The sequence below is a fragment of the Oryzias latipes genome, chromosome 20 (genome assembly GCF_053564925.1).
Source record: "Oryzias latipes strain Hd-rR chromosome 20, Olatipes_Hd-rR_3.1".
Lineage (NCBI taxonomy): Eukaryota > Metazoa > Chordata > Actinopteri > Beloniformes > Adrianichthyidae > Oryzias > Oryzias latipes.
This window is the reverse complement of record NC_136256.1, coordinates 2,579,786-2,605,591: the sequence shown is the minus strand read 5'-3', so window position 1 is coordinate 2,605,591 and position 25,806 is coordinate 2,579,786. Positions and strand designations below refer to the sequence as shown.

The following is a 25,806-nucleotide window of genomic DNA, read 5'->3' as shown; positions in this document are numbered from 1 at the left end:
CACATGACAAAGATGAAATACTTAAATTATTTTGTAAAAAAAACAACTATTTTAGAAATCAACATGGCAAATGCAGATCAGTTATCCAAAATATGCAGATTATGTAAATTATAAAAATCATGTATTTGATTAAAAAATAATACTATATGAGAAAAATAGACATAACACTGTTTCAAAAACCTTCAAGTATCAAAAGTTAAAAATCTGTGCAAATTAATTTTTATTAGAAAAAATCATGGATCCATTTTTGGAGCAAGTGAAGTAATATCATTAGAAATCAATCATCTTAATTATCTTCAATAATGACCAAGGTTGGGATTCCTTCTTCTGCTGATTGACAGCCATTCTTCTGGGTTTAAACAGAGTTTCTAGTTTTCTTCACTGTTATCTCTGCAGACATGAGATTCAGGTCCATATCCTTCTTCAGCTGATATCAGCGGCGCTGAAAGTTGAGGTCAAGTTGTCTGTCTGCAGGTCAGAACTTTGCTGAAAATCAGACTTTTGGAGAAAGTGTTGTATCCAGGCGTCACTTTTCTTGAAATTATCTTTGACTCTTTGATTTATTACTGCATGTTGGTTCAGACGTCCGTGATCAAACACTTCTCAAAGTCCTTCATGCTGTTCACAACCAGAACCTTGGCCCGGTCCGGTGGACCGAGTGGTTTGACATAAATCCTGCAAGTGTTCTTAATCTGCTTACGCTTCCTGAGAAAGCTGGCATGTTTGCAGATTTCAGCATTCCAAGGATTCAAGGGATTCAAGGAGGAGTTATTGCCATTTTCAGTGAACACAGCAGTTTCACAGAATTTGAATTTGCTGTGGTGCTAATCTGCCACATAAAAGACTTAAGAATGGAAAAAATGAAAAACAGTAAGCAAAATTAAAAAATGACACAATGGTCAGAACAATACATGGAGATAAATTGTGCAAACTGAAGATGAAGAAGGAGCAGGTAGTGGATTGGTGACTGGACATATAGTGAAAGGTTTAGGGGGGAGGAGTTAAAAAGTGTTAATGAATCTGACTGCAGAGGGAAAGAAACTGTTCTTGTGTCCTGAGGTTCTGGTTCTGATGCCCGACAAGAGTAGTTCAAGTAGGCCATGTCCAGGGTGAGAAGGGTCGGCTGCTATTTGACCAATACGTCCCCAGGTTCTGGAGACGTATAGGTCCTGGAGAGATGGAAGGCTGTAGTCTGTTTATGTCCCTGGTTTTAGCTCCGGCGTACCACACGGTGATGGAGGAGGTGATGATGGAGTCTATGATGGTCGTGTAGAACTGCACCATCATCTGGGCCGGCAGCCTGGCTCTCTTCAACTGCCGCAGGAAGTACATCCTCTGCTGGGCCTTTTTGGGCCTGATGGACAGCTCCCATTTGAGGTTCTGGGTGATAGTGGTGCAGAGGAAACGGACCGAGTCCACTATGGTGATGGGCGAGTCTGTCAGGATGAGAGGGGATGAGGGGGCTGTGACTTTCCTGAAGTCCACGATCATCTCCACTTTCCTCTGGATGTTCAGCTCCAGGTTGCTGATGCTGCACCACAACACCAGCCGGTCCACCTCCCTCCTGCAGGCAGACTCATCATCGTTAGAGATGAGCCAGATGAGGGTGGTGTCATCTGCAAACTTGATCAATTTGACAGAGTCATGGCTGCAGGTGCAGCAGTTGGTGTACAGAGAGAAGAGCAGGGGAGAAAGTACACAGCCCTGTGGAAATCCTGTGTTGATAAATTGGGTGGTGGAGACATTCTTCCCCAGCCACACACACTGCCTCCGGTCCATTAGGAAGTCAGAAATCCACCTGCAGGTGGAGTCAGACACGTTTAGCTGGAGAAGCTTTTCCTGGAGCAGAGAGGGGAGGATGTTGATGCCGAGCTGAAGTCCACTAACAGAATCCTAGCAGAGGTACTGGGGAGTCCAGATGCTGCAGGATGAAGTGGAGGGCCAGGTTGATAGTGTGGTCTACAGACCTTTTGGCTCTGTAGGCGAACTGCAGAGTGTCCAAGAGGGGGGAGGTAAAGGACTTGAGGTGGGGGAGGACCAGACGCTCGAATGACTTCATGACTACAGACGTGAGTGCCACAGGCCTGTAGTCCAGTGTTTTTCAACCAGTGTGCCGCGGCACACTAGTGTGCCGTGGGAGATGGTCAAGTGTGCCGTGGAAAATTGCCCTCATTAACTGATCTAAAAGCATTTCCCATCTCCAGGAAATCAGCTCTTTGTTCATCCAAACAGGTCCTGATAAAACACTGAGTAGTTAGGAATATAAACGATCATAAAATACTTTTTTCTTTGTGTTTATTTGATTCTATTAAAGACATTTTGATAAGAATGACGGTAACGCGAAATAGCTGCAGCTATAACTGTGTAAGGAAAAGTCCCGCAGCTTTTACTGTCTCCACGACTCCACCAATCATTCTTGAAGGCTTAATCACATGTCATCAGTCTGACCAATCAGAAGTGGTTAAAGTCTCCACTTCCTTGTTCCAATTTAGCTCATAACTCACTCAGTTCCAACAAAAACACCAGCTAAAGCTCGTCTTTAGCGGTGTAGCTTTCCACAGAATCCGGTGTCAGACCGTGGAACAAGTGAACAAAACCATGAAGCTCAGAGACGCGAGTCTTTCTGCCGTTTTCTCGCAGTTTTCACACTACATCTCCCATGATGCATTGGCTTAATGAGTCGTCCTTTTTACACGTCTTGAAAACACAACGAACATACAGTTTGTATGTAACTTAACTTTTATTACATCTTTTAGAAAAACATCTGCAACTTCCTGCTTTTTCTGCCACAATTATCACAAAAATGCACGTCAGATTGCCGGGGGGGGGGGGGGGGGGGGGCTGTAGATCAAAACAGACTATGAGTTTGAAAAACACTGCTGTAGTCATTGAGGGCAGTTATGCGGGGCTTCTTGGGGACAGGGACGATGGTGGACAGTTTGAAGCAGGCCGGGACGTGGCAGGACTCCAGGGAGGTGTTAAAAATGTCTGTGAAGACCGCTGTCAGTTCATCTGCACAGTGTTTCAGAGTGGCAGGGGAGATGACATCCGGGCCCGGAGCCTTCCGTGGGTTTTGCTTCCGGAAAAGCTTGAGCACCTCCTCTTCTGTCACCAAAAAGACAGTGGTGGGGGAGAGGTGGTCCGGAGGGGTCATACTGTCCTCAGTAAGAGTGGTGGGGGAGGTGTCCAGTTCTGATAAAACAACACCAGAGTGAAGAAAACAAATTTGATTTTATTGCTGAAAAGCAAAAATTTGATTCATATTTTCAGGTTTTTGTTAGTTTTGCAGCATATTCCTATTATGAATTTGTGCAATTTTAACAGGATATATTTCTATGGAGAGCAAAATCTTTTGCAAAATGATTGCAGTAAGATAATTGCAATAAGATACTGCAACTATCTTACTGCAATTATTGAAGTTAATTGATGTCTCGTTTCAGAGGTTTAATATTAAATGGATTGTCATTTTGCCGTGTTTTTACATCATTTCGTGTTTATATGTACAGTGGAGCAAAAAAGTATTCTGTCAGCCATCCATTGTGCAAGTTCTCCCACAAAAAAAATGAGAGAGGCCTGTAATTTTCATTATAGGTAGATATGAGAGACAAAATGAGAAAAAAAAATCCAGAAAATCATATTTTCTGATTGTTTTTATTTGTAAATTATGGAGGAAAATAATTATTGAAGTGTAAACGGGGCTGGGTCTTTCAGCATGACAACCATCCCAAACCCACGTTGTCCGGGTAACAAAGGAGTGGCTTCATAAGAATCATTTCAAGGTCCTGGACTGGCCTAGCCAGTCTCCAGATCCCCATAGAAAATCTTTGTATGGAGTTGAAAGTCTGTGTTGCCCAGCAACAGCCCTAAAAAAACACTGCTCTAGAGGAGATCTGCAAGGTGGAATGGACCAAAATACCAGCAACAGTTTGTGAAAACCTTGTGAAGATTTCCAGTAGTTGTTTGACTCAGGGCTGATACGGTCTTCTGATTGGGTCTTGGGGTTTTTGGGTTGTTCGGGCCGTGGAGGGTCAAATAAAACGACTCAACATATTTCACTTCACTTTTCCCTCCCTAATTCCAACGGTGTTAATTTCCCGCTAAACTTCATGTCCTACTTCAGACTTCATATTTGCGGTTCGGTATCTTAAAGTTAAAAAAAAGGTCACCTAGGTTTGTGAATTCTGTTCTTCGCATTTGACCCGTTCCCTGAGGAAGCGGTGAGCTGCAGACACCCCCCAACCCAACCCCTAATGCTGAGGGTCAGACAGGGAGGACTTGGGTCCCATTATTAGAGTGTTTGTTGGAACCCACAACCTTCCACTCTCTTCCCCTCTTCATCACGGCCGAATGGTGAAGTGGAAGGTAACTTTATAGGAGCTGCAGCTGCTTCCTTGATGAAGATGTTTGTGTTTGGGTCTCCTTCTCTTCATCTCAAACGTTCACATGTTCACCCACCACCACCACCACAGACCCCCCCCCCCCCCCCTGAAGATTTGAACTCATCAATTTGGTTCTCTCCAAGACATTAACGTTTTTCTTTTTTCTGTTTTTCTTTCCCTTCATTCCACCCCTGCTCCACCCCATCACTCAGACGAAGAAATTATCATTCCTACTCTTACTACCTGTAAGTAACCTGTTTGACATTTAACCCTGACAACAACAAAACTGTTGGTGAGCAGAGCTAAACCAATCAGAGGCTCTCTGAAACTAGCTTTTGTGTGCTCTAACATTTAATCAGACAGGTGTCTTCCAATTTCTTTCATCACACTTTAAGGAACAAAACAATACTGGAAAATATTTTGACACGTGCACACCACACAGTAACAGGGACGTGTAACGTGTTGTGGTATCCATTACAGCTAACAGCACCCTAATAGATATTAGATTCTCATTCTTTGATTTAGTAAGTTCTCCCACTTAGAAATCATGGAGGAATCTGACATTTTCATCTTAGAAGCATGTTCACTGTAAGATACATCATCTAAAACTATCTGGAAATCCCATTGGAGGATTTTAAAATGTATTTGTCTGCTACTGCTACAAATAAGTATTTGAACAGCTGAGAACATCAATGTTAACATTTAGTCCTCCTTGTTCTCCTGGCTGTGTGCTTGGGGTCATTGTCCAATTGGAAGACCCAGCCACGCCTATCTTCAATGCTCTACCTGAGGGAAGGAGGTTGTTCCCCAAAAACTCACAATATATGGTCCTGGTCATCCTCTCCTCTATACAGTGAAGTCATCCCGTCCCATGTGCAGAAAAACACCCCATAGCGTGATGCTACCACCCCCATGCTTCACAGTAGGGATGGTGTTCTTGGGATGGAACTCATCATTTTCTTCCTCCAAACACGACGAGTGGAATTAAGACCAAAAGGTTCTATTTTTGTCATGTGAGGTGGGGTGGCTCGAGAGCCGGTAGGACCCAGACGCAGAGGCGGGAGGCAAACAGTTCCAAGGCCAGGGGGTTTAATAAACAACAAACAAAAGGCGCTGCAGAGCAGGATGACAAAACAAAAACTCACTGTGGCGTGGCATTAAACATGGCATGAACGGACGAAGACACATGAAGACGTTAAACACACGACCAGAAGTTAATGGACCAGCACAGGAGGAAGGCAGAGACACGACTTAAATACAGACAGGGCAGACAAGACACAGGTGAACACGATCAGGGCAGATGGGGACCAAAGGAAGTAAAGCACAAGTAACAAGACAGGAAACCTTTCAAAATAAAACAGGAAACAGAACCAAACAAGACAGAACAAGAACTAAAATGAAAAAACACGACACAACAAACTCAAACCATGACAATTTTGGTCTCATCTGACCACATGACTTTCTCCCATGATTCCTCTGGATCGTCCAAATGGTCATTGGCGTCAGACGGGTCTGGACGTGATGGTTTAAGCCGAAGAACCTTCTGAGTCATGCATGATTTCAAACCATGTCGTCTTAGTGGATTGCCCCGTAGACCTTTCCAGCCTTGTGAAGGTCTACAGTTTGGTCTCTGGTGTCTTTGGACAGCTCTTTGGTCTAGACCATGTTAGTAGTTGGAGTCTTACTGGTTGTATGGGGTGGACAGGTGTCTTTATGCAGCTAACCACCTCAAACAGGTGCTTCTGATTTAGGAGAATAAGTGGAGTGGAGGTGGACTATTTAAAGGTGGACTAACAGGTCTCTGAGGGTCAGAATTCTAGCTGATAGACGGGTTCAAATACTTATTTGCAGACCAATAAATAATTAAAAAAACCATCCAATGGGATTTCCAGATAGTTTTAGATGATGTCTCTCACAGTGATCATAAGATGATAATGTCAGACCCTCCATGATTCCTAAGGAGGAGAACTTACTAGATCACAGGGGGCTCAAATACTTATTTGCCTCACTGTACATACATAAACATGCACACACAGAGTCACATTTTCAAATAGTCTACCAGTGTGTGAATGTGTGTGTGACTGGGTGAATGGGTCGGTGACTGTAAAAGCGCTTTGTCCTTGTAGGTAGAAAAGCGCTATACAAGTATACGCCATTTACATAAACAAATACAATAACAAACACAGTCACACATGATCACACACACATACATAAACAAACACACTGTCACACAGGTTTGCATACTGCTGCATACATGCACAGTCATGCATAAAGTCTACACGCAGATACACACAAATACAGAAAGGTAAACAGTCAGACGTGCACACAAACACACAGTCACACATACATTCACAGTCACTCACAATGTCACACACATAAACGTACATTGTCACACACCCACACACAGACAGTTACATGCACACACACTATCATACATTCACATTTATGCTGCGGTCACACTGAGGGCGATTTGTGTCAGAGGCGTCTAGTTTCCGGGTTAAGTCAGTGTTGGACAGATGCAATCAGAGGCGCTATTTGAACTGTGGGTGCGGCACATTAGTCTGGCAGCTGTGTTTTAGGCGTTGCAGTGTGATTTGGACGTTGCAGCTTGTCGAGAGTTCAAATATCGCAACTTCGGCAAAGAAGACGTATCGGATCAACCATTTAGGGACTGAGCTGTTGGGTCGTCAGGTCTTCCATTCATTGTAAACTGAACTGCTGACAGGACCAGGAGTCTCTGACAGAAACGCTGATACACAACACTCTGCAGAGATTGTCTCAACCATTTGTTTGTATGTGACTTCATTTATATTTTTGCTTCTGTTCTTTTATCCTTTATGCATCCTTTTCCACTTCTGTTTGAGTTTGTGAGTGTTTTCTGTGTGTTTGCTTTAATGTGTGGGTCTGTTTGTGTGTCTGTGTGCCTCTATAAATGTCTGATTTTGCATTGTATCAAATTAGCTACTATGAAAAGTTTGAAGAAAAAGTCACAAACCATCACATTGTAACTAACAGCCTAACTGTTGAAATCCCTCTTCTATTACTCTAGCTAGTTACTGTGACCCTTACTAACTTATTTTGCAGTGTAACTCTTAGTTACCTCCCAGAACTTAAGCTTACGTTCAAGTCTGAGTGGTTGTATCTCTACTTTGTGTGAACCTGTGGGGGTTGTGTAGGAGATGCTTGTGTTCTCTTCTGAATCATGGAGGTGGAATAGCTGCAGGTTTACACTGTCTGCCGGAACAACAAACGAAGAGCAGGGAGACGTGAGGAGGAGGAGGGCAGCACCTTACTTCGGACGCTTTTATCATCCTCTTTCTTAACCTCAGTGTTCTCGCTTCAACCATAAATGTGTCTGTGCCTCTTTTTTTCCAGTTTTTTCTTCATTTCTGCAGTTTGCAGGTCAAGGTTAGGCTTAGCAGTGAGGGTACTTCTGTTTACGTGTCTGTAGGTGTCTGTTTTTCATTTGTTTGCGTGTGTGCTTCTTTGTGTGTCTGTATAGACATGTATTCCTGCTTTTTTTGTGGTTTTTTTGTGTCTGTATAGACATCTATTCAAGCTGTTTTGTGTGTCTTTATCATCGACTGTATAATATAACTGGACAAATCGTTTGACTGTAGTTTTACGCCAGATGACCTTTCTAACCCAAGTCTTTGCATTTATCTGCACTTGGAACCAGTAACTTATGGCACCTTTCCAGGCCGTCTCCCATCTGCAGACCGATCAGAACCGTCCCTGCTACACTTGCGAGATCAGATGAGCATGTCCGAGGTGGCATAGCCATAGCTTTGTGTCTGTTTTTAAGTCTATTTTCACTTGAGTTGTGTCTCTGCAAGTGTCTTTGTTTGTATGTTTGTGCATCTAGTACATCTGTTTATACCAGTGCTTCTCAATTATTTTTTGCAAGGCCCCCCCTGGAAAAAAAAGAAAATGTCCCACCCCCCACACACACATTTGCACGGTGACAATATATAGGTTAGTATCTATAAAAATTGTGTAAGTATACCTAAAATGTTAACATTAACAAAAGAAAAAAACAATATAAATCCACTTTCAACAAATATTACCTTTATTTTTCCACACAGAAACCCTGTTCTAGTCTAAAACAGAAAAGAAGCTTAAAGTGCCTGAAATAAAAAATCTGTCATTCTTTATTTAAACTTGAAACATTTTGACCAACTGAACCATTTGATGCTGAGAAAAATAATTCAATCAATAAATAACATTATATAAAAATTGATTTGAAAAATTAACAGCACCAATATATTTCATGTTTTTAGTCTGAAGAAATAGATGAAAAACATTGTGTTAATTCTTTTTCTAAATGATGGATTGATTATTTATGATAGGGTTGGGCGATGTCCCCTAAATTGGCAGTTGACGATGTTTGCAGTCAACCATCGGGATGGACGATGGTATCGTCGGGAGGGGGGGTAATTTTTCGTTATTATATAATTATTATTCGTTATTTTACTTTATTACTTTTTTTATTTATTTTATTTCCCAACTAATGAATCATCCGCGATGATCCAGTATAAACTGAGGGAAGTGACTTTAACAAAACAAAAACAAACAAAATAGAAAAGTAATCCGCTCCTGCACTTAATTAGTCAGTCAGGTGGACGGTGGAGCGAGCGACCACGTCTGAGCAGAGCAGACGGACTCATAACTTTGAGTTTGAGGGGAAGATGCTTTGTTACAAGTGGGAGACTAAGGACTGTGATCCGTCCCGCAGCTCTACGTGAACGAGCTACCAAACTCAAACCAGGTGTCCCGGTAAAAGTGTGTGTCCCGGGCGGAGCTCGGTCGGACCGTCAGGTCATACAGCGGCTGGGGCGGGGTGTGGCAGAAATGTCGCTCAGTCCTTAGAAACCATTCAAACAATCACCTGGATTTTTGTGTTGTTTTGTCGTGTCCCGACAAAATAAAGGCTGATGTTATTCCCACATATTTATGTGCAGCCAAGATGCAGCCTATCCCGCATGGATTTATGTTCACCCAAGCTAATGTTGTTAGCCCGTGTTGGCATACTGCTAATAAGTTAACACGGGATACTTTCCGGCTCCGTTCTTCAACAGAAAAAGCACTGACCACACGGATTAAAATTAAAATGATGAGCGAACAGGCGCTTCATAATAACCCTAACATTAATAAAAGCACATTTAGGAGATAATCTCGTATATTACCGAGCTGACGTATCTATGTATGTAGCCGCTGGGTGGAACTAAGATTCTTTTCCGGTATACTACTGCGCATGTGCGAATGATTTATTCCGACCGAAAGTGTGACCCATGTGAACGTTTTTTTATAAACCGAAAATGTTTTTCTGGGCCCATCTACATGGTTAGATTCAAATCCGACCATTGATCCAATCAAGTTATTTTGCACATGTAACCGCGGCTTATGGTGTCGACTCGCAGCGTGGCGGGGGCGTAGCATCACGATGGTGTCTCCCCATCGTGATGTCAGTCACCCATCATGATGGACGATGGTATCGTCCATCGGCACATCCCTAATTTATGATCTCATAAAGAGCCGCTGTTTTCCTGCATTACCTGCTGTCTAATGTCAAATACTGACACCAACTAAACCACAGGCAGACAAATGGAAGACATTGATGGAACATAAAGACACGTCATCAAAATGTCTACAGTAGTTAAGAATGAAATTATTAGCATTAGCTAAGTAATCTAAAGGCACGATGATCATGGTGTTGCGCAATCTAGCTCTCCACGTGCTCCGTTCCACCTCGCACCCTGAGCCCACTACCCCTCCCCTCTCCTTCTCACACACGCGTGTGACAGGAGCAGCTGCAGACACGGCAGATCACAGTTTTAGGCTGTTACAAACTCTGTCATATAACAGATAATAGGAAACCAATCGTGGCACAGATTTTTTCCCAAGCACTGAGCCGCTGTCACCACCGCCCCCACGTTAAATTTGCGCCCCGGGAAATTGCCCGTATTAGCTGTGCCCGAAACCGCCACCCTGGCATCGCATCGCGTGCCCCACTATTTGAGAAGCACTGGTTTATACTGTTGTTTGTGCTTTTGTGTATGTGTGTACACGTGTCTCACTTGGTATGTCTGTGTGTGTGTGTTCCTTTGCGTACTTGTGTACTTTATTGTGTGTCTGCATTTGCATTTTCTTCTGTGTGTCTGTTTGTAAGTCTTTTTCTGTGGTTGTACATGTCTGTGTGTCATTGAGTGTGCGTGTGTGCATTTGTGTCAACGTTTGTTCATCTCGCCTCTGTCCGTTTAGGCTTTGTGGTGTGTGTTTTGTATGTGTCTGTTTATTTGTCTTTTTTGTGTTGTTTGCATTTGTGTATCAGCAGTGTGTGGGTTTGTGCATCTATTTTTGTGTGTTTAAGTGTGTCTGCGCTTGTGTCAAATGTGCCTTTTTGTGTGTGACTGTGTTTGTGTGTGTGTGTGTGTGTGTGTGTGTGTGTGTGTGTGTGTGTGTGTGTGTGTGTGTGCGTGCAAGGGGGCAATCGGACAAATAGATTTTTTCTTCTGACTCAGTATAGAAAGAGAGTAAACAGGGAGATCCAGACGATTTGCAGTTTTCATGATAAAAGGTTTCTTTAGATGGTTTTTGCTCTGCCCCCCTGATGCGACACATCAGGAGAAACCAAGAGAGAAAATAAATCCCACCATTCCTCTTGAGAAAGTGGACAGACGGAGCTGAAAGCTCTCTCTTTTCCATTTGTCCCTCAGAAGTGGAGTTGAGCTGAAACAGAATGGTAAAAATGGTAAAGAGAAAGCAGCGTTCAAACACTGGAAGAGAATCTACACTGAAGGACTTGAGGAGCGAACAGCAGACATTTGTTAAAAAAGACGTTATACCAGCTGCCCACACAAACCACTGCTTTTAAACATAGCTCACGTTACGGACTGCAGATGTCAGAGCTTTTCCATCTTAAATAGTAATAAGCAAGACAAAGTTTGTAGGTGAAAGTATTTGGACCTAATTCTCCAATTACAGTTTTTTTTATCCACCCATTGCTCCTTCAGATGTTAGATTATTTTATCCTCTATGGATTATAGTGCAACCTTTTTAGAGAAGGCAAGGCAGCTTAACTTGGAAAGGCAAGAGCTTTGGCAAAAACACAGAAATAAATGACAATTGAAAAAACATGAATAAAATTCAACTTACAATAAAAGTATATTAAGTGTAAATGTGAGAGTTAAAGTAAGCGGCAGAGACAAATGGAGGTGGAAAACATGGTCCACTGGGACTCAATGTCTCCAGCCTCCCTCTGTACCTGTTTAAAGTTCTCCTGGATGTAGGAGTTAAAGACCTCCCCAACGGTGGGCTCTGCCAGATGTTCCTGGAAGACCCTCACAGTACATTTAGGTCTGCCAGGAACGTCCGGCCTCTTTACCCGCCAGGGAATCCAACTCACTACCAGGTAGCGATCAATGGACAGCTCTACTCCTCTTTCCTCGGGTGTCCAAGTCGCAAGGCCGAAGGTCGCCTGAAACGGCTGCAAAGTCGATCATCGATCTCCCCCGATGGTGTCCTGGTGTTGTGGACACCGCTGTCCTCAAACATGGTGTTTAAGGACAAACTATGATGAGCGCAAAATTCCAACAACAAAACACCAGTCGGGTTCAGTCAGGGAGGCTATTCCTACCCATCACACCCCTCCAGGTGGCAGTGTCATTGCCCACATGGAGGACGATGAAATCCCCTGTTGAGGCACTTTCCAGTACCCCTTCAAGAGACACCAAAAGGCCGGGTATTCCAAACTGCTGTTTGGCCTGTAGGCTGTGGCCACAGTCAGAGACCTGTCCCCCACTTGAAGGTGAAGGGACATGACCCTCTTGTCTAGCGGTGTGAGCTCCAACACTTGACGGATGAGCTGGGGGCTCACGAGTAAGCCCACCCTGGCCCGCCGCCTCTCACCATGGGCAACTCCAAAATGGTAGAGGGTCTAAATCCTTTCGAAAGACTGAGTTTTATACCCCAGACTCTGGATGGAGGTGAGCCCAACTAGATCTAGCCGGTACTCAATCTCCTCCCCAATTTCAGGCTTATCCCTTCCAGCGAGGTAACGTTTCATATCCAAGGTTCGGGCCGCCGAGGCACCCGCCTACAACTGCCAGCTAGACCCATTACACCGCCCCCTTCTGAGCTCTACTGCAGGTGTTGGGCCCACGGGAGAGTGGTCCCACATTGTTCTTCCGGGCTAGACCCAACCAGAGGAAACCCAGCCACCAGGCGCTCGCTTGCGAGCCACAACCCCAGGCCTGGCTCAAGGGTGGGGCTTCGGTGATACCAATCAGGGCGACAGAACGAAACATTGGATGGTACTTCCCATAAAGGGGTTCGATACTTTTGACTTATTTAATTATGTGTGTACCAACAAGAACCAAATCATTACAATCTGATGACAACAAATCTACAGACTAAAGGAACTTCAATCTATTGCCTTACCAGCAAAAATTATGGTGCGCTAATGTGCCTTAAAAAAATTCTTAAACCGTAGAGCTTCATTTGAAACATCACAAAATGCGAGTCCAAGTTTAGTAAAGATCTAATATTGGTCAACGATTGCAAAATACAAAGAAATCCAATGTTTGTGTTCTAATGTGAATTAAAGTTCAGTAAATCAGATTAGAAAATAAGAATACCCTCCACATATCTACAGATACAAATAAAGGAATCATTTTTTCACTTTACAGAATACAAATCCAAACATTCAAAGATAGGAGCAAGACGCCTTATTACATCCAACCTTTCTTTACATTCTAAAGTAAATATGAATAAGTGGGTGGTTTTAGAAAATAAGATGTTGGACCAAAAGTCTTTTCACACTGACTGGTTTTGTCTCCACAGGAAACTGGCCAAAAAAAGGAAGGAAACGCTGAACTCCAGACAGGAAATGACCTTGATGGTCCACAGCTCCCAACACACAACTGTGGTGGACTCACACGCACTGAACGGACACGGTGAGTACATGACTCCAGCGCACACGTTTGCACCTGCTGTCAGCTATGCACGTGTTTTAACCATCGAATGTAATCAGAAGATTTGCAGATCAGCCCCTACAAGATTTGGAAGGGAAAATTTGATTCACGAAACATAGAAAAAGAAAATTAGAAACATAAAAAAACAAGGTTATATTTGAAAAATCAACATTCACTTTTCAAAAAGTCTGTTTTTTAGTTTTATTTATTTGAGTTTCAACACCAGTTTTTCAGCTTTCAGTTTCAAGTTGTTGTATTTTAGTTTTCATAACTTTTGGCTGCCGTTTGTCCCCGTGTTAACAAAAGTGAGTAAAAGGATCATTTGACAGGAGCTGGAACAACAGTGGGGTTTTTGTTCTGGTTGATTGAGAGAAAAAACAAAACATTTTAGAGAGCCATTGTAATATTTTTTGAGCCATTATCTTAACACAGGAGTTGTTTTGGCGCTTAAGTTTCCTAACAGGGGCCTTTCTAATTTAGGTTTGCTAAAAGGACCTTCTTAGAAGTCATTGAAATAAGTTGTTACAAATCAGAAATAACTTTTATAGATTAGAAATGGTTCTTATTTATGTCATTGCTTTACAGGATCAGAGCCTGATTTGAATTGTCTGTGTTTAATTTTCATAAATCAGTGCGGTTTCCAAATGTTTCAATACACTAGATTTGTTGCAGGACACTGTGTGAAACATGTTGAATCCTAAATAATTTGATGAACTGCTCTCTGAATATATCAGGTAATTCAATTCAATTCAATTCAATTTTATTTGTATAGCCCAAAATCACAACAACAGTCGTCTCGATGGGCTTCGAAGTAAAACATGAAATCAAAAGGATCACGAATACAAAGAGTTCAATAGAAAAATACTAAAATGAACTAACAAACTGACTAAGCTATACTGGCATCCCTGCCCTTAGACCCCCCCTTCGCGGTAAGGAAAAACTCCCAAAAAAAACGGATTCCGGAAAAAACGAAGAAACCTCAGGGGTGCCCACATGAAGGAGGGATCCTCCCCCAGGACGGACAGGCGATTTACCAGAACTCTTAGAGAAGAATTAACTTATCTAAATCTATAACTACATATATAAAAGTCCAGCAGACGAGCTTCATCCAGCCGTGGTTGTGGGGACAGTCAAAGGCGCGAGTCGAGCCGGAGACAGGAACCACAGCCAGGTGTAGGAGCAGGAGCAGAGACGAGGTACTCGGTCAGGTACAGAGCAGAGACGAGCCAGAGACGAGCCTGAGACAGGATCCACAGCCAGGTGTAGGAGCAGGAGCAAAGGCGAGGTAAACGGTCAGGAACTGGAGCACGAATGAGCCAACTGGAGTCTGGAAGCACTCCCACTCCCCAGGAGGGGAGAGGAAAAGAATGACAATACATGAATCGCACTGCACCAAACAGAGGCATGGAGAACTAAATGATAAATTATGATCAAGAATAGAGGAGAGGAAGGGTAGAAGTAAAAAAAGGAAAGAGGACAGAACCCCAGTGCACCATAGTTACCCCAGCTTCAACTTCTAGCAGCCTTTTAAAAGAAATAGTTATTATTAAGTTTAATTTAAACAAATTAACATTAAGTTAAATAATCTCTGAATACTAACTAGTCTGACAATAAGCCTGTCCAAAGAGGAATGTTTTCAGTCTAGCTTTGAATGTAGAAACTGAGTCGGCCTCTCTTCCATGAGCTGGGAGTTTATTCCATAAGGCAGGGGCTTGGTGGCTAAACGCTCTACCTCCAACCGTACTTTTACTAATTCTAGGAACCACAAGCAGTCCTGCATTTTGCGAGCGAAGTGTTCTGATTGGTTGGTAAGGGACTATGAGGTCCTTAATATAGGACGGGGCCATTCCATGTAAGGCCTTATAGGTTAACAGGAGGATCTTGAACTTAATTCTAGAATCAACTGGGAGCCAATGGAGCGAAACTAACACAGGAGTGATGTGATCTCTTCTGCTAGTTCCAGCTAACAATCTAGCTGCTGCATTCTGAACAAGCTGGAGACTTCTTAAGGAACTCTTAGGACACGCTGCTAACAAGGAGTTACAGTAATCCAGCCTCGACGTAACAAATGCATGGATGAGTTTTTCAGCATCACTCTTAGAAAGTAGATTTCTGATCTTAGCAATATTCCGCAGGTGAAAAAAGGCAGTTCTACACGCCTGAGATATGTGAGCCTTAAATGATAAATCCTGGTCAAGTAAAACCCCAAGGTTTCTAACTGTGGAATTGGGGGCTATACTTATGCCATCCAGGGAGACTATCTGAGCAGACAGAGCATCTCTGAGGTTTTTAGGACCAAGTATAATGACCTCAGTTTTTTCTGGGTTCAAGAGGAGGTAATTAATTGTCATCCAGGTCTTGATGTCACTGATGCAGGCGTTCAGTTTCTCTATCTGGTCATTCTGGTCAGGCTTCATGGATAAATACAACTGCGTATCGTCGGCATAACAATCAAAATTAATGCTGTGTTTCCTGATTATGTTTCCTAGGGGTAGCATATAAAGCGTAAACAGGATCGGTCCCAAGACTGAGCCCTGTGGGACTCCATAGTTGACTCGAGTGCACTGAGAGGAATGGCCATTTACATTAACGAACTGATACCTATCAGACAGATAGGATTTAAACTACTGGAGAGCAGATCCTCTGATCCCTATGTCCTGCTCTAATCTATGGAGTAAAATACTGTGGTCGATAGTGTCAAAGGCTGCACTGAGGTCCAACAGGACCAGAATAGAAAGTAGTCCCTTTTCTGAGGCCAATAACAAGTCATTTGAGACTCTAACTAGTGCAGTTTCCGTACTGTGATGAGGTCTAAACCCCGACTGAAAGTCTTCAAAGTGGCTGTTGTCCTGTAGGTGGCAGTAAAGCTGCTTAACTACAACTCTTTCTAGGATTTTAGAAATAAAGGGCAGGTTTGATATCGGTCTATAGTTGGCCAAGATGCTAGGATCCAAACTGGGCTTTTTCAGAAGAGGTTTAACAACTGCATATTTAAAAGACTGTGGCACGTAACCCGTTTCCAGAGAGGCATTTAGGTAAGAGGTCTTTGTTTGTCTGCAGGAGTTTCACAAGGGTTTGTTTTTGGTCATAATCTGTACTGATGGTACTTATCTTCTGCTGTCTTTGTGTGAGTGTCTGTCCTTTGATAGTCTGCCACCTTCTTCAAGGACTCTGGTAGCTTATGAATCACACTCCAACAATTCAAACTCTAATGAAGGCAGAGCCGCCATGTACGACAGCTAGCAGGACAACCAGAAGCAATGTGGAGTTCTGATTCTTGTCCAGGGACTGTTGGGGGGCCCCCCCTGCTGACGGCAGGAAACACTAGAACCAAACCTATGATTATGCACCTGGAGCTTCAGCGCCAAGGTCACCCAACAGCCTGATGTGCTCATAAGACCGTTTCAGTCCCCCAATAATAATCTCTGTCAAAAAAGCACATAAGGCATTCTTCTGGAAAGCCAAATGAGGGCAGTGAATGTGAAGTTCATGAAGCAGCTGAAACAAAGGACTTGCCATGCTTTTGTGTCACTTTTTTTTTCCTAAAATCAAAAGGTTTGTGTAAAGGAGTTTGAGCTGCAGCCCACATCTAGAGCTTTTCTTCTCCGTATCTTAATTTCCTGCAGTTTCTAGCAGTTCTTGACAGGTGAGCGTCAGTGATCTCTGATGCTCCTCCCTGACCGTTTGGTGGACGTGCGCCGGTCCAGTGAAGGTTATTTCTGAAGCTTGTGTTTGTGTGCAGCTGTGTCGTCTCCGTCCTCCTTCACACTGAAGAGCAACACCATCAGCACCACCGGCCCCACCTCTTACTACCCAGGTAACTCGCACCCACTCCCTTTGACAGGTCTTTCATTATAAATCAGCAAAGCGTTGACCTGTTCTGCACAGAAACTGGGATTTGTGAAGGGGGGGGGGGGGGGGGGGGGTGAGATGTTTGAGCCAAATCTGCAGGCACAGACATGTATAAAGTGAAACAGGAGCAGCTTTCCTTCCTCCTTGTAAAGTGTCAGCTGTCATGGAAAACCTTTCAGGAGAGGTTCTGAACGGACCAGGCGGTTCTGAACGAGGATTGGTGAGCTAGAGGGAGACTGGCGGCAGCAAAGAGCAGACAGTCATCACTGAAGCTTCCAGTCCAGTGTGTGGGGGGGGGTCACATGAAATGCACTAATGTGGCTCCTTCTCTTCTTTGTTGCGTCTGTGTCCCTCTGTTTCTCTGTCCATTGGTCTGCTGCTGATGTTCCTGACCACAGACCCTTTTGTACCGACCGCCATTCTTGGTGAGACTGTTTTCCTGTTTTCCTCACAAACACAGAACCTGACCAGCTCAGACAGACAGGAAGCAGTCAGAGAAGTCAGAGAAAAGTGCAAAGAAGAGGAGGTTTTTTTTTTCTTTGGCTTCCATCCATCCCTGCTTGCTTCTCTTTTGGCTGCTTTGGGATTTAAGTTTTCATTTGTTTAGTTTCATTTTACACTTATAAATCAAATTCTTTACAAACAAAAACGTTTTTTGTCTTCTTCCATAGTTTTAAACTGATTTTCATGTAGGTCCAACAGTTTTTGTTACGGTACTAAAATAATAAGCGTTGTTTTTTTTATTTTGTTTTCTTCATTTATCTTCATGTTCTGTTTGGGTAAACTGGCGGTGGGCTCCACGTCATCATTGCATTCACAACATTCCTGCGTGTTGTGTTGATGTCATGTCTGTCTGTGACCTCCGACCTCTGCATGGAACCAACACACTTATGTGAATGGGGTGGGGGTGCAAAAACAAAAGCACAAATGTGGTTGGTAACAGCTTAGGAGGCGGGTCCTGGCCTTCAGCTGCAGGCTTACTGTTCATTTGAGGCTTGAGGCTGACATGACAGTTTAATGATGTGAACATGGGACGACTGCAGCACAGACTCCGCTCATCATCATCATCTTTAATGTTACATCTGCACGGAGGAAAGAATACCCCCCATCAATGAACAGAAAAATGGGTCAACGGCTAAACACTGCTGCACACTTATGATGTCATCACACACCAACACTTTCTTTCTTGAGAGTCATGCTTTGAAAAGATTTGAAAGTATTTAGTGTTGTTGAATAATTACTATTCCCATCTGTTCCTCACTTCCACCTCCAAGGTGTTTAAACTAAAAGTCTAGAGCTAAAAGCGTCGACAGAACCAGAGTTCTTCTTAAGTTACACCTGTGAGACCAGGTGCTCAGTCGGTGTCGTCCCTAGGGATAGGTGACGCTCTCATCTGTGTGGAGATTTTATAATCCTGTGTTATACCATGGTCCGGGTGAATACTCGATTCTGATTGGCTGCTGGGTGTGCATTAAAAAGTGATATACCACAGGATAACCGCACAGTGAAAAAAGAAGTTCCGGTCAGCTAGCTTAAATCTTCTGTATCACTGCGCTGGCTTGTTTAAAACAACCTTTAGCTTCATCATCTGGACAAAAACAAGCAGTAAGAGGAGAACTTTCTTTCTGAACTGATGCTTTATTCAAGCCATCGGAAAGATCAGCATATATATCGCAGAATCTTGACTGCAGAGGTGGTGCGGCGCGACGTAACAAATAGTCCGCTTTTTGTGAGAAAAGCCATCCAAATTGGAAAAAAACAAGAATTAAGGACTAAAAACTGGTTACTATTTATTTATTTTGTAAGTGACCATGGTGTAAGCGGGTTAATGGCCTTTGAAGTGTGCATTACCACTTTCTAACGCAGTTCGCGGAAGCAACCGTTCAGGCTTCCACGGCATGCGTTAAAAAGTGATAATGCACACTTCGTAGCCCCTTTAACCCTTACTTAACAAACATTAGCTGGCATAGCAGTTTTTTTGTTTTTTTTGCTGTAGCTGGAGCTGACATTTCATGTTTACCTCAAGGCCTGCAGTCCGTGTGATACTTTAACCCGTGTGAACTCAGGATCCTCAAACACTGAGTGGTGAAGACGATAATCTCTCTGCAAGACAGGATTAGAAAAAGGATTCAGTCAGTTGTTCAAGCCTAGCTCAATGCTATCATATGACAAAAAAAAAGATGCATTCACAAAGGGACCACCTCCATGTCACATATCCCATACACACGTGTGTGCTGGAATGAAACTAAGCATGTTAACATGCATAGAGCTGCAACACTGATTCATCCTGGTTTGATTTGTTCAACTAACTGCTCATAATATCCTGAAAGACGCTCTTGCTGCAGGTTGAGGCCTTTGCCTGAATGCATAGAAAAAGTAAAAACCTTCTTTGAGGTGAACAAAGTGTGGATTCCTTTGACTCAGCAGATCAGAAAAGCAAAACTGGGAGAGATTTGAGTCTTAAAGCTTTCTGATGTTTATTTTTGTTTTCCTTCTTGATTGCACTTAGTTAGTCTTTAGTCCGTTTCTGAAGGAAAGGCCTGGTCAGGCCGCTGGAACCCTCAAGTGAAAGAAAAGAACAGTGCAAAGTCATTTTGAATACAATCATTAGATTCTAATGCTAATTAGATTGCAGGTAACCAGGTGAGCCAGGTTAGGATAGATGTGTCATCAATTCCAATAGATGAACTGTTTATTCATGTTAGCTGTTTATGAGCTGCAGACTAGCTGAAGCTGAAGTTGTTGCTTATCTCGTGTTTCTTCTTCTCTTCTATCTTTCTCTGTCTAAAGTGCCAATTAATGGTAAGTGGGTAAATCTGGGGTTAAACGGGAGGCAGGGGTCTGTCATCACCACGCATGAGCCTCACCCACCACCTGCTGTAATCATTAGCGTGGCAAAGCTTCATTTTTACCCTTTGTGAGATTTGTGAAGTCACACTTCCAGCTCCTCCCACCATCTCACCTAGAACCAATCATCTGTCTTTCTCTGATTGCTTCCTTTTTTCCAAATGGTTACACCTTCATCTCTACGCCCATCTCCTCTCCATGATTGGTAGTCAGGGATATTGGTTCTGACTGGTCAGGCCCCCCTCAGCCTAGCCAATAGGAACAGAGTCAGCGAGTGTAGTTGAAGGTATGTCCAGGACAGCTAGAAAAACAGATATGGTCTGTAAGGACTCTGGTATCTTCTCTTTTCACACAGCAGCTCTAAGAAACTGGACCCGCTTGTGGACCACTCCTCATAGGTTCTAGAGCACTGTTCTTGCAGTACTGGAACTGGGAAGGCCAGTACCCTGTTGTACTGGCCACTAGCCACATAAATCACTTAGGTGTACCGTCCATCCGACTACTGTTACTGGTGGCAGCCGTGTGAAAAGAAACCATCATCATCCTCTTTCCAGACATTTGATCTGACGCCACGTCGTGTACGTGTGCCTCCATTTGTGTTGTCATGGAAACAGTGAGGCAGGTACAGATGTGGACCAGGACTCACTGAAAATTCCTCACTCTTGAAGACTCTCTGTGGTTTCGTCAGCTGCGTAACAGCATCTATGTTGTTTTTATAACGGTTGTTCTGTTTGTCCAATCACAAAACAACAGATGGAACTACATGAAACGTGACATTTTAGTGGTTTGATTATCAAACGTTCTGCTGTGTTACATCCGTCCTGGAAAGCTAGACTCATTATTATGAAGCTCTGAAAATGTTCTGGTGGATTTAGTGCTAAGAAAAAAAGGAAAACACGAGAACAGGAGAACCTAAACTTTGCCTGAGGGCATGAGAGTTATTAGAAAATGAAAACTATTCCTGTTCTATATCAGGTCATGGTACAGGATATATACTAAATCATTTCACTGTATAAGCTAGCATCACCATCATTATACATCCAAACGCTAGATGGCAGTTTCTGTAATACATTCTAGGATTTCCATCATGTGGCAGCAGTTTGCACTTATTGCATACACGAGTAATGGAAATATTGTCCTGCATTTGTGGTCTTTTTTTTACTTTGTAGCAAAGCTGTGAATCTGATGCAGCGCACTAGCTCAGCTAGAAGAGCAGGTTCGGTCTGAAGACAGTCATAGATCTTTCTCCGCGCTCCTGGTTTGCCTTCACTTTAGTTTTGCGCTTCCTAAAACTGCTCAGAGTCTTTCGAGAATGAAGCTGAATCAACAGAAATCACAGAAACACAGAGACACAGAATTTGTTTCCTCAGTGCTGGTGGTTCTGGTTCTATCTGACACAGCCTGCTCTGGTCCAGTGTGTCTTTGCAGCACAAGTGTCCAGCACTGGTCTGATCCACCTGTGCTCTCCACTCTGTTCTTTCTCCAGATGACAGCCACACCATGACCAGTGAGACCAGCAGTCTGGTCCAGTCCCACTACAAGCAGCGCGAGTCGGAGCGCGAGGCGCCGCCCTATCAGACGGGACAGCTGCATCCTGCCATCCGAGTGGCCGACTTGCTGCAGCACATCACGCAGATGAAATGTGCCGAAGGCTATGGCTTCAAAGAGGAGTACGAGGTGAGGAGCAGCAGCTCCTGTTCAGTTCAGAAACCCAAAGGCTTGTGTAGCGCACACTCTGCTTGGAATGGAAAGGTATTTAGGCTGAGGCCAACAAAGAGTCCCAGACAGTTTGGGTCCAATGGAAACAGATCTCATGAGACCGCTGTGGTCAGTGCTTTGCACACAGTCAACCAGCTCAACACACCCACTGACACAACACACAGACGTACACACGTCTGTGTGTACGTCTTACCATGGAAAATCAGCAACGTGTGTATTAATGAAAGCTATCATTTTTTTGACCTGAGAGCTGAAGGTCTCTGTGCTGCGTTTGTCACATTAGACGTTGAATTAAAGCCCCGAGCAGCAAAGCACGCAGGCAATACTCAGCCCCGCCTTTTTGACCCGCCCCTTTCTGAGTGAGCAGCTGCCACACCCCTCTCACCCCCCCTCTGGCCTTGGCCAAAGAAACTTGAGTTGTGTTCATAGACTTAACTTGGTGTAATGTGTGGGAAAATGTGAAAAATGGTTGCTAAGCAGTAGATGCTGTAGCCATCCGGGGTGGGGGCATCATTTTCATTCAAACACGCAGAAGAAGAGTTGCGGAAACAACCGGATACATGCAGTCCAGAACAGCTGCAGGACACGAAGACTATTGAAAACTGATGAAGATGAAGCCTTCTGGACCAAACCACAGCAGCCAGAACACAACGCAGTCCCAACCTTTCCCAGTCTGTGGACCTGTTCCCGCCTCCTCCCAGGCTCCTCCTCTCCTCTTTGGATATTGTCCAGACAGCAACAGAGGAGTGGCAACAAAAGAGCCAATCAGGATCCAGACGTGGTCCCATGATTTCTACAAGCCTTTGAAGTGTCTTTTCCAGCCAGATGGCTGGTGTTCAGTGGACAACCACACAGTCCGCACCGCTGGGAAGCACCTCAGTAAAATGGCTGTCTGAAAAGCAGAGCAACGAAAATGGAGGCTGAAAGGAAAAGGAGGCAGCGTGTGTGTGTGTGTGTGCTTATGCGGGTGTTCTGCAGTTTTCTTATATCAAAAGAAACTCACTAATGGATGTTACTTACCTGAACCCCCCCGCACACACACACACAAACATATATATTATAGATTTTTCCTCCAGCTAATGGGCCAAACTAGCAAATGGCTTGTGTATTTATTTGTGTGTCTTAATGTGTGTGTATTCAGGCCTGGTTGCCTGCTAGCAGGCTGCCCTCAGGGCTAATCCATTATACATACTGAATTCACACAAACACACACTCACAAACACACACGCGTGTTTTTCAAACTCGGTTTCTAGGGTGTTAATGTTGAGGACTTTTCCAGTGGCTGTCCTTTTGTCCACTAAATGAACACATTCAGACACAGGAAGTAAGTCCATTGTGCGTGAGCGTAATCACAGTTTGTTCCCGCCACGGCTGCAGATTCTTTGCACATGTTTGTATTTTTCTGAGTCAGGATGCTGCTAGAAACAGAACAGACTAGGTTAATTGCAAATGTGTGATGAGGGAACCGATCATGAGTACTGCTCGTATTATGATCTGGATGAAGGATTTGGACCTGCGTGGAGTAAGTGCCGAGCAGAAGCAGCTTCCCCAGCCTTCATTGAGTCTCTGAGGAAACCATGACCATGAAAACCGGAGTCTTCTGATCATCCAGATATGCAGCCTTCTGCTCCGAATTCATCTTCATCACATTTGAAAAACCTCTTCAGGTTAGATAAATATTGCATCAACAAACAGATGGGTCAGTCTTGAAAATGACGCCACATGCTTGGTGGTATTCCGGGCATGTCTCTGTAAGACCGCATTTTCAGAGGGAGCGGTGGAGCTTCAGATCTCCGGTTTTGTCAGAATCACTGCCTCACTTTAATCCAAACTGATGCTTTTCTGTGTTTCTGTGTGAGATAGAGTTTGATCAGAGCCATTCCTGACTCAATCCTGTCCAAACATTTGGCAATAAGTGTCAGAATTTTAGAGTAAGACCTGGATGCCTGTGCTTTGATCTGTTGATTTTCTTTAATAACAGTTGATCAAGTTTTAAAGAATCAACAGGATCAGCTGATTTCCCTCTCATGACTCTTGTCTCCCTGATCCCTCCATGCTGCTCCTTTACTAATTAACCTGATTGGACAGCTCAATGAGGTAAGATGCCTGCTGGGCTTTCTGATTTCTCTCCTTCTGTCTTTTTCTCAACCAGATCAGGCACTAGTTGCTTCAAACACTGCCACCTATTAGCACTCTAGCTCAATGTTAGGTGGTCACCCATCTCCAGCCTGTGCCTGTTTGTGTTTGGGTCTTAGCGGTCAGCATTTCTGTAAACCCTGAAAACTGAGAACAGGTAAAGATCCTCCACTTTCAACACAGTTGAAAGAAAGGATGAAGTAAACATAAACCAATTTGACCAAGCTCTATGTGTTCTGTGGAAACCTTTAGGATTTTGTGTCACTTACTTTGGATTTAAACGTTTGACTCCTAATTGAGGTTATGTTGTGGCTCTTTAAAAGAAGTAAACATACAAACGCATTTGATCACCTGTGGTTATTACAATTTAATTCACATCAATTTAGGGAAAATTATGAGATCCTTTCAACCAACCCATTCGTCCGTCTGTCCATCCATCTATCCAGGTGCCTACCACAATCCCCCCCCACCACCACAACCACCAGTCACCATAAAGTCTTTCCAGTGCGTCCTGGATCTGCTGGGGGGCCTCAGCCAGTTGGTCAAACCTGTCTCTGTCTCACACCCTGTCTCTAAGGAAAGACCAGCTGGTCATTCCTTAGAAAGGAGCTGATTCCTATGCTTAATGTTCCATCTGATTTCAAAAAAGGACCCACACCTCTCATCTAAAATGTTTTTGTCCATTTGCCTGAACTCCTGTAAGGTTTTTCACACATGGCACCATTTTAAACCTGTGTATAGATGCATGTCCACTCAGAGTGCAGAGCTTCTGCTGGAAACAAATCCATCTTTCCATCATCTCAATGTTGGTTCTGCAGGTCTGCTATTATGATGCTGTTATTTCCAGTTGTGTCAACCGATGTGCCAAAGGTTCTGTGAGTGTGGATTCTCCAGGCCTTCAGAGAACAGAACCCGTTAGTTCTGCTTCTCTGGCTTCATCCTTTACTTCTGCTTCAAAATCAAAATCTTATCCATGTTAGAAGGTTTGACGCTCCACCATTATTGCAGAACTGAGACAAAGCCCTGGTCTCAGGTTTTAAACTCTGAATCTCTTTTTTTCTTTCAGAATGTTTAATGTAGAACCTCTGAGAAAGATTTTACACAGACAACCTGCTTAACTCAAAGTTCTCTCTTATTTAAAATCCAGTCTGGAACAGAAACTGTGTCCGGTTTGTAATAAGTGTCATTCAGAAAACCCCAGTGCTCACTGACTTCCCTTAAAATATATGTATTTGGAAATTGGACTAGGAAATGAGGCAGAAAATGTCAGGCATTAAGGTGTTTCTTAAAATGTAAAAATCAAATTAAATTAAGGCCAAATCCAAATTGTTTCCCTACCCCTTCGGCTTCTCCCTACCCCAATATTATAATTTATAATTTTGTTTTGGGCAGATAGTGTCAAAATGTTTGGACTTTAAGCCCAGTCAATGACGTTATAATCAGTCGCCGTTCATCTACGTTAGCACTCAGCTGCTAGCGCTCAAAAAATGCATAACGTCGGTTTATGACTCAAAAAAGTCATGCGAAAAACCAAAAGTCATTGGTGGCTTCATAGAACACCAATGTGAAGAAATGTTTCTCCTCTGCGTCACAAGCACCACCTGGATCACTCTACCAGGGATGGGATGTCTGGCCCCAAGTCACCTTAGACTGGGGGGGTGAACAAGTTTGACACCAAGAGCCGAAATATTTAACTGTGAGAGTCAAAGAGTTACACAACACACTGACCAGCCAAGACGTACACACAAACACACATTTAAAGCTGTATTATTGTCCATAACACACTCCTCTCCCTACAACACAACAGCAAGTATTGTTCTTGTGTTTATTTCAAGGAAAGTGTCCACCCTGAATACACACATCAATGCAGCTTAGCCAGAGTTAACACAGCGACTACCCTG

The 25,806-nt window shown here is 43.5% G+C and overlaps 1 protein-coding gene across 16 annotated transcripts in view; it reads left to right on the top strand.

Annotated features, from left to right (window-relative positions):
- The window catches only part of LOC101160890 (receptor-type tyrosine-protein phosphatase mu), a 156,690-nt gene that overhangs the window by 108,219 nt on the left and 22,665 nt on the right, over nt 1-25,806 (top strand). For 4 of the 16 annotated variants that reach the window (XM_078938798.1, XM_078938794.1, XM_078938791.1 and 1 more), the window contains 5 exons: nt 4,592-4,624; nt 13,221-13,333; nt 17,094-17,168; nt 17,602-17,628; nt 21,537-21,727. In XM_078938798.1, coding sequence (XP_078794924.1) covers nt 4,592-4,624; nt 13,221-13,333; nt 17,094-17,168; nt 17,602-17,628; nt 21,537-21,727 — 439 coding nt within the window. The remainder of the gene's footprint in view (nt 1-4,591; nt 4,625-13,220; nt 13,334-17,093; nt 17,169-17,601; nt 17,629-21,536; nt 21,728-25,806) is intronic. The other 12 variants (XM_078938801.1, XM_078938797.1, XM_023949906.2 and 9 more) reach the window with 3 other exon arrangements.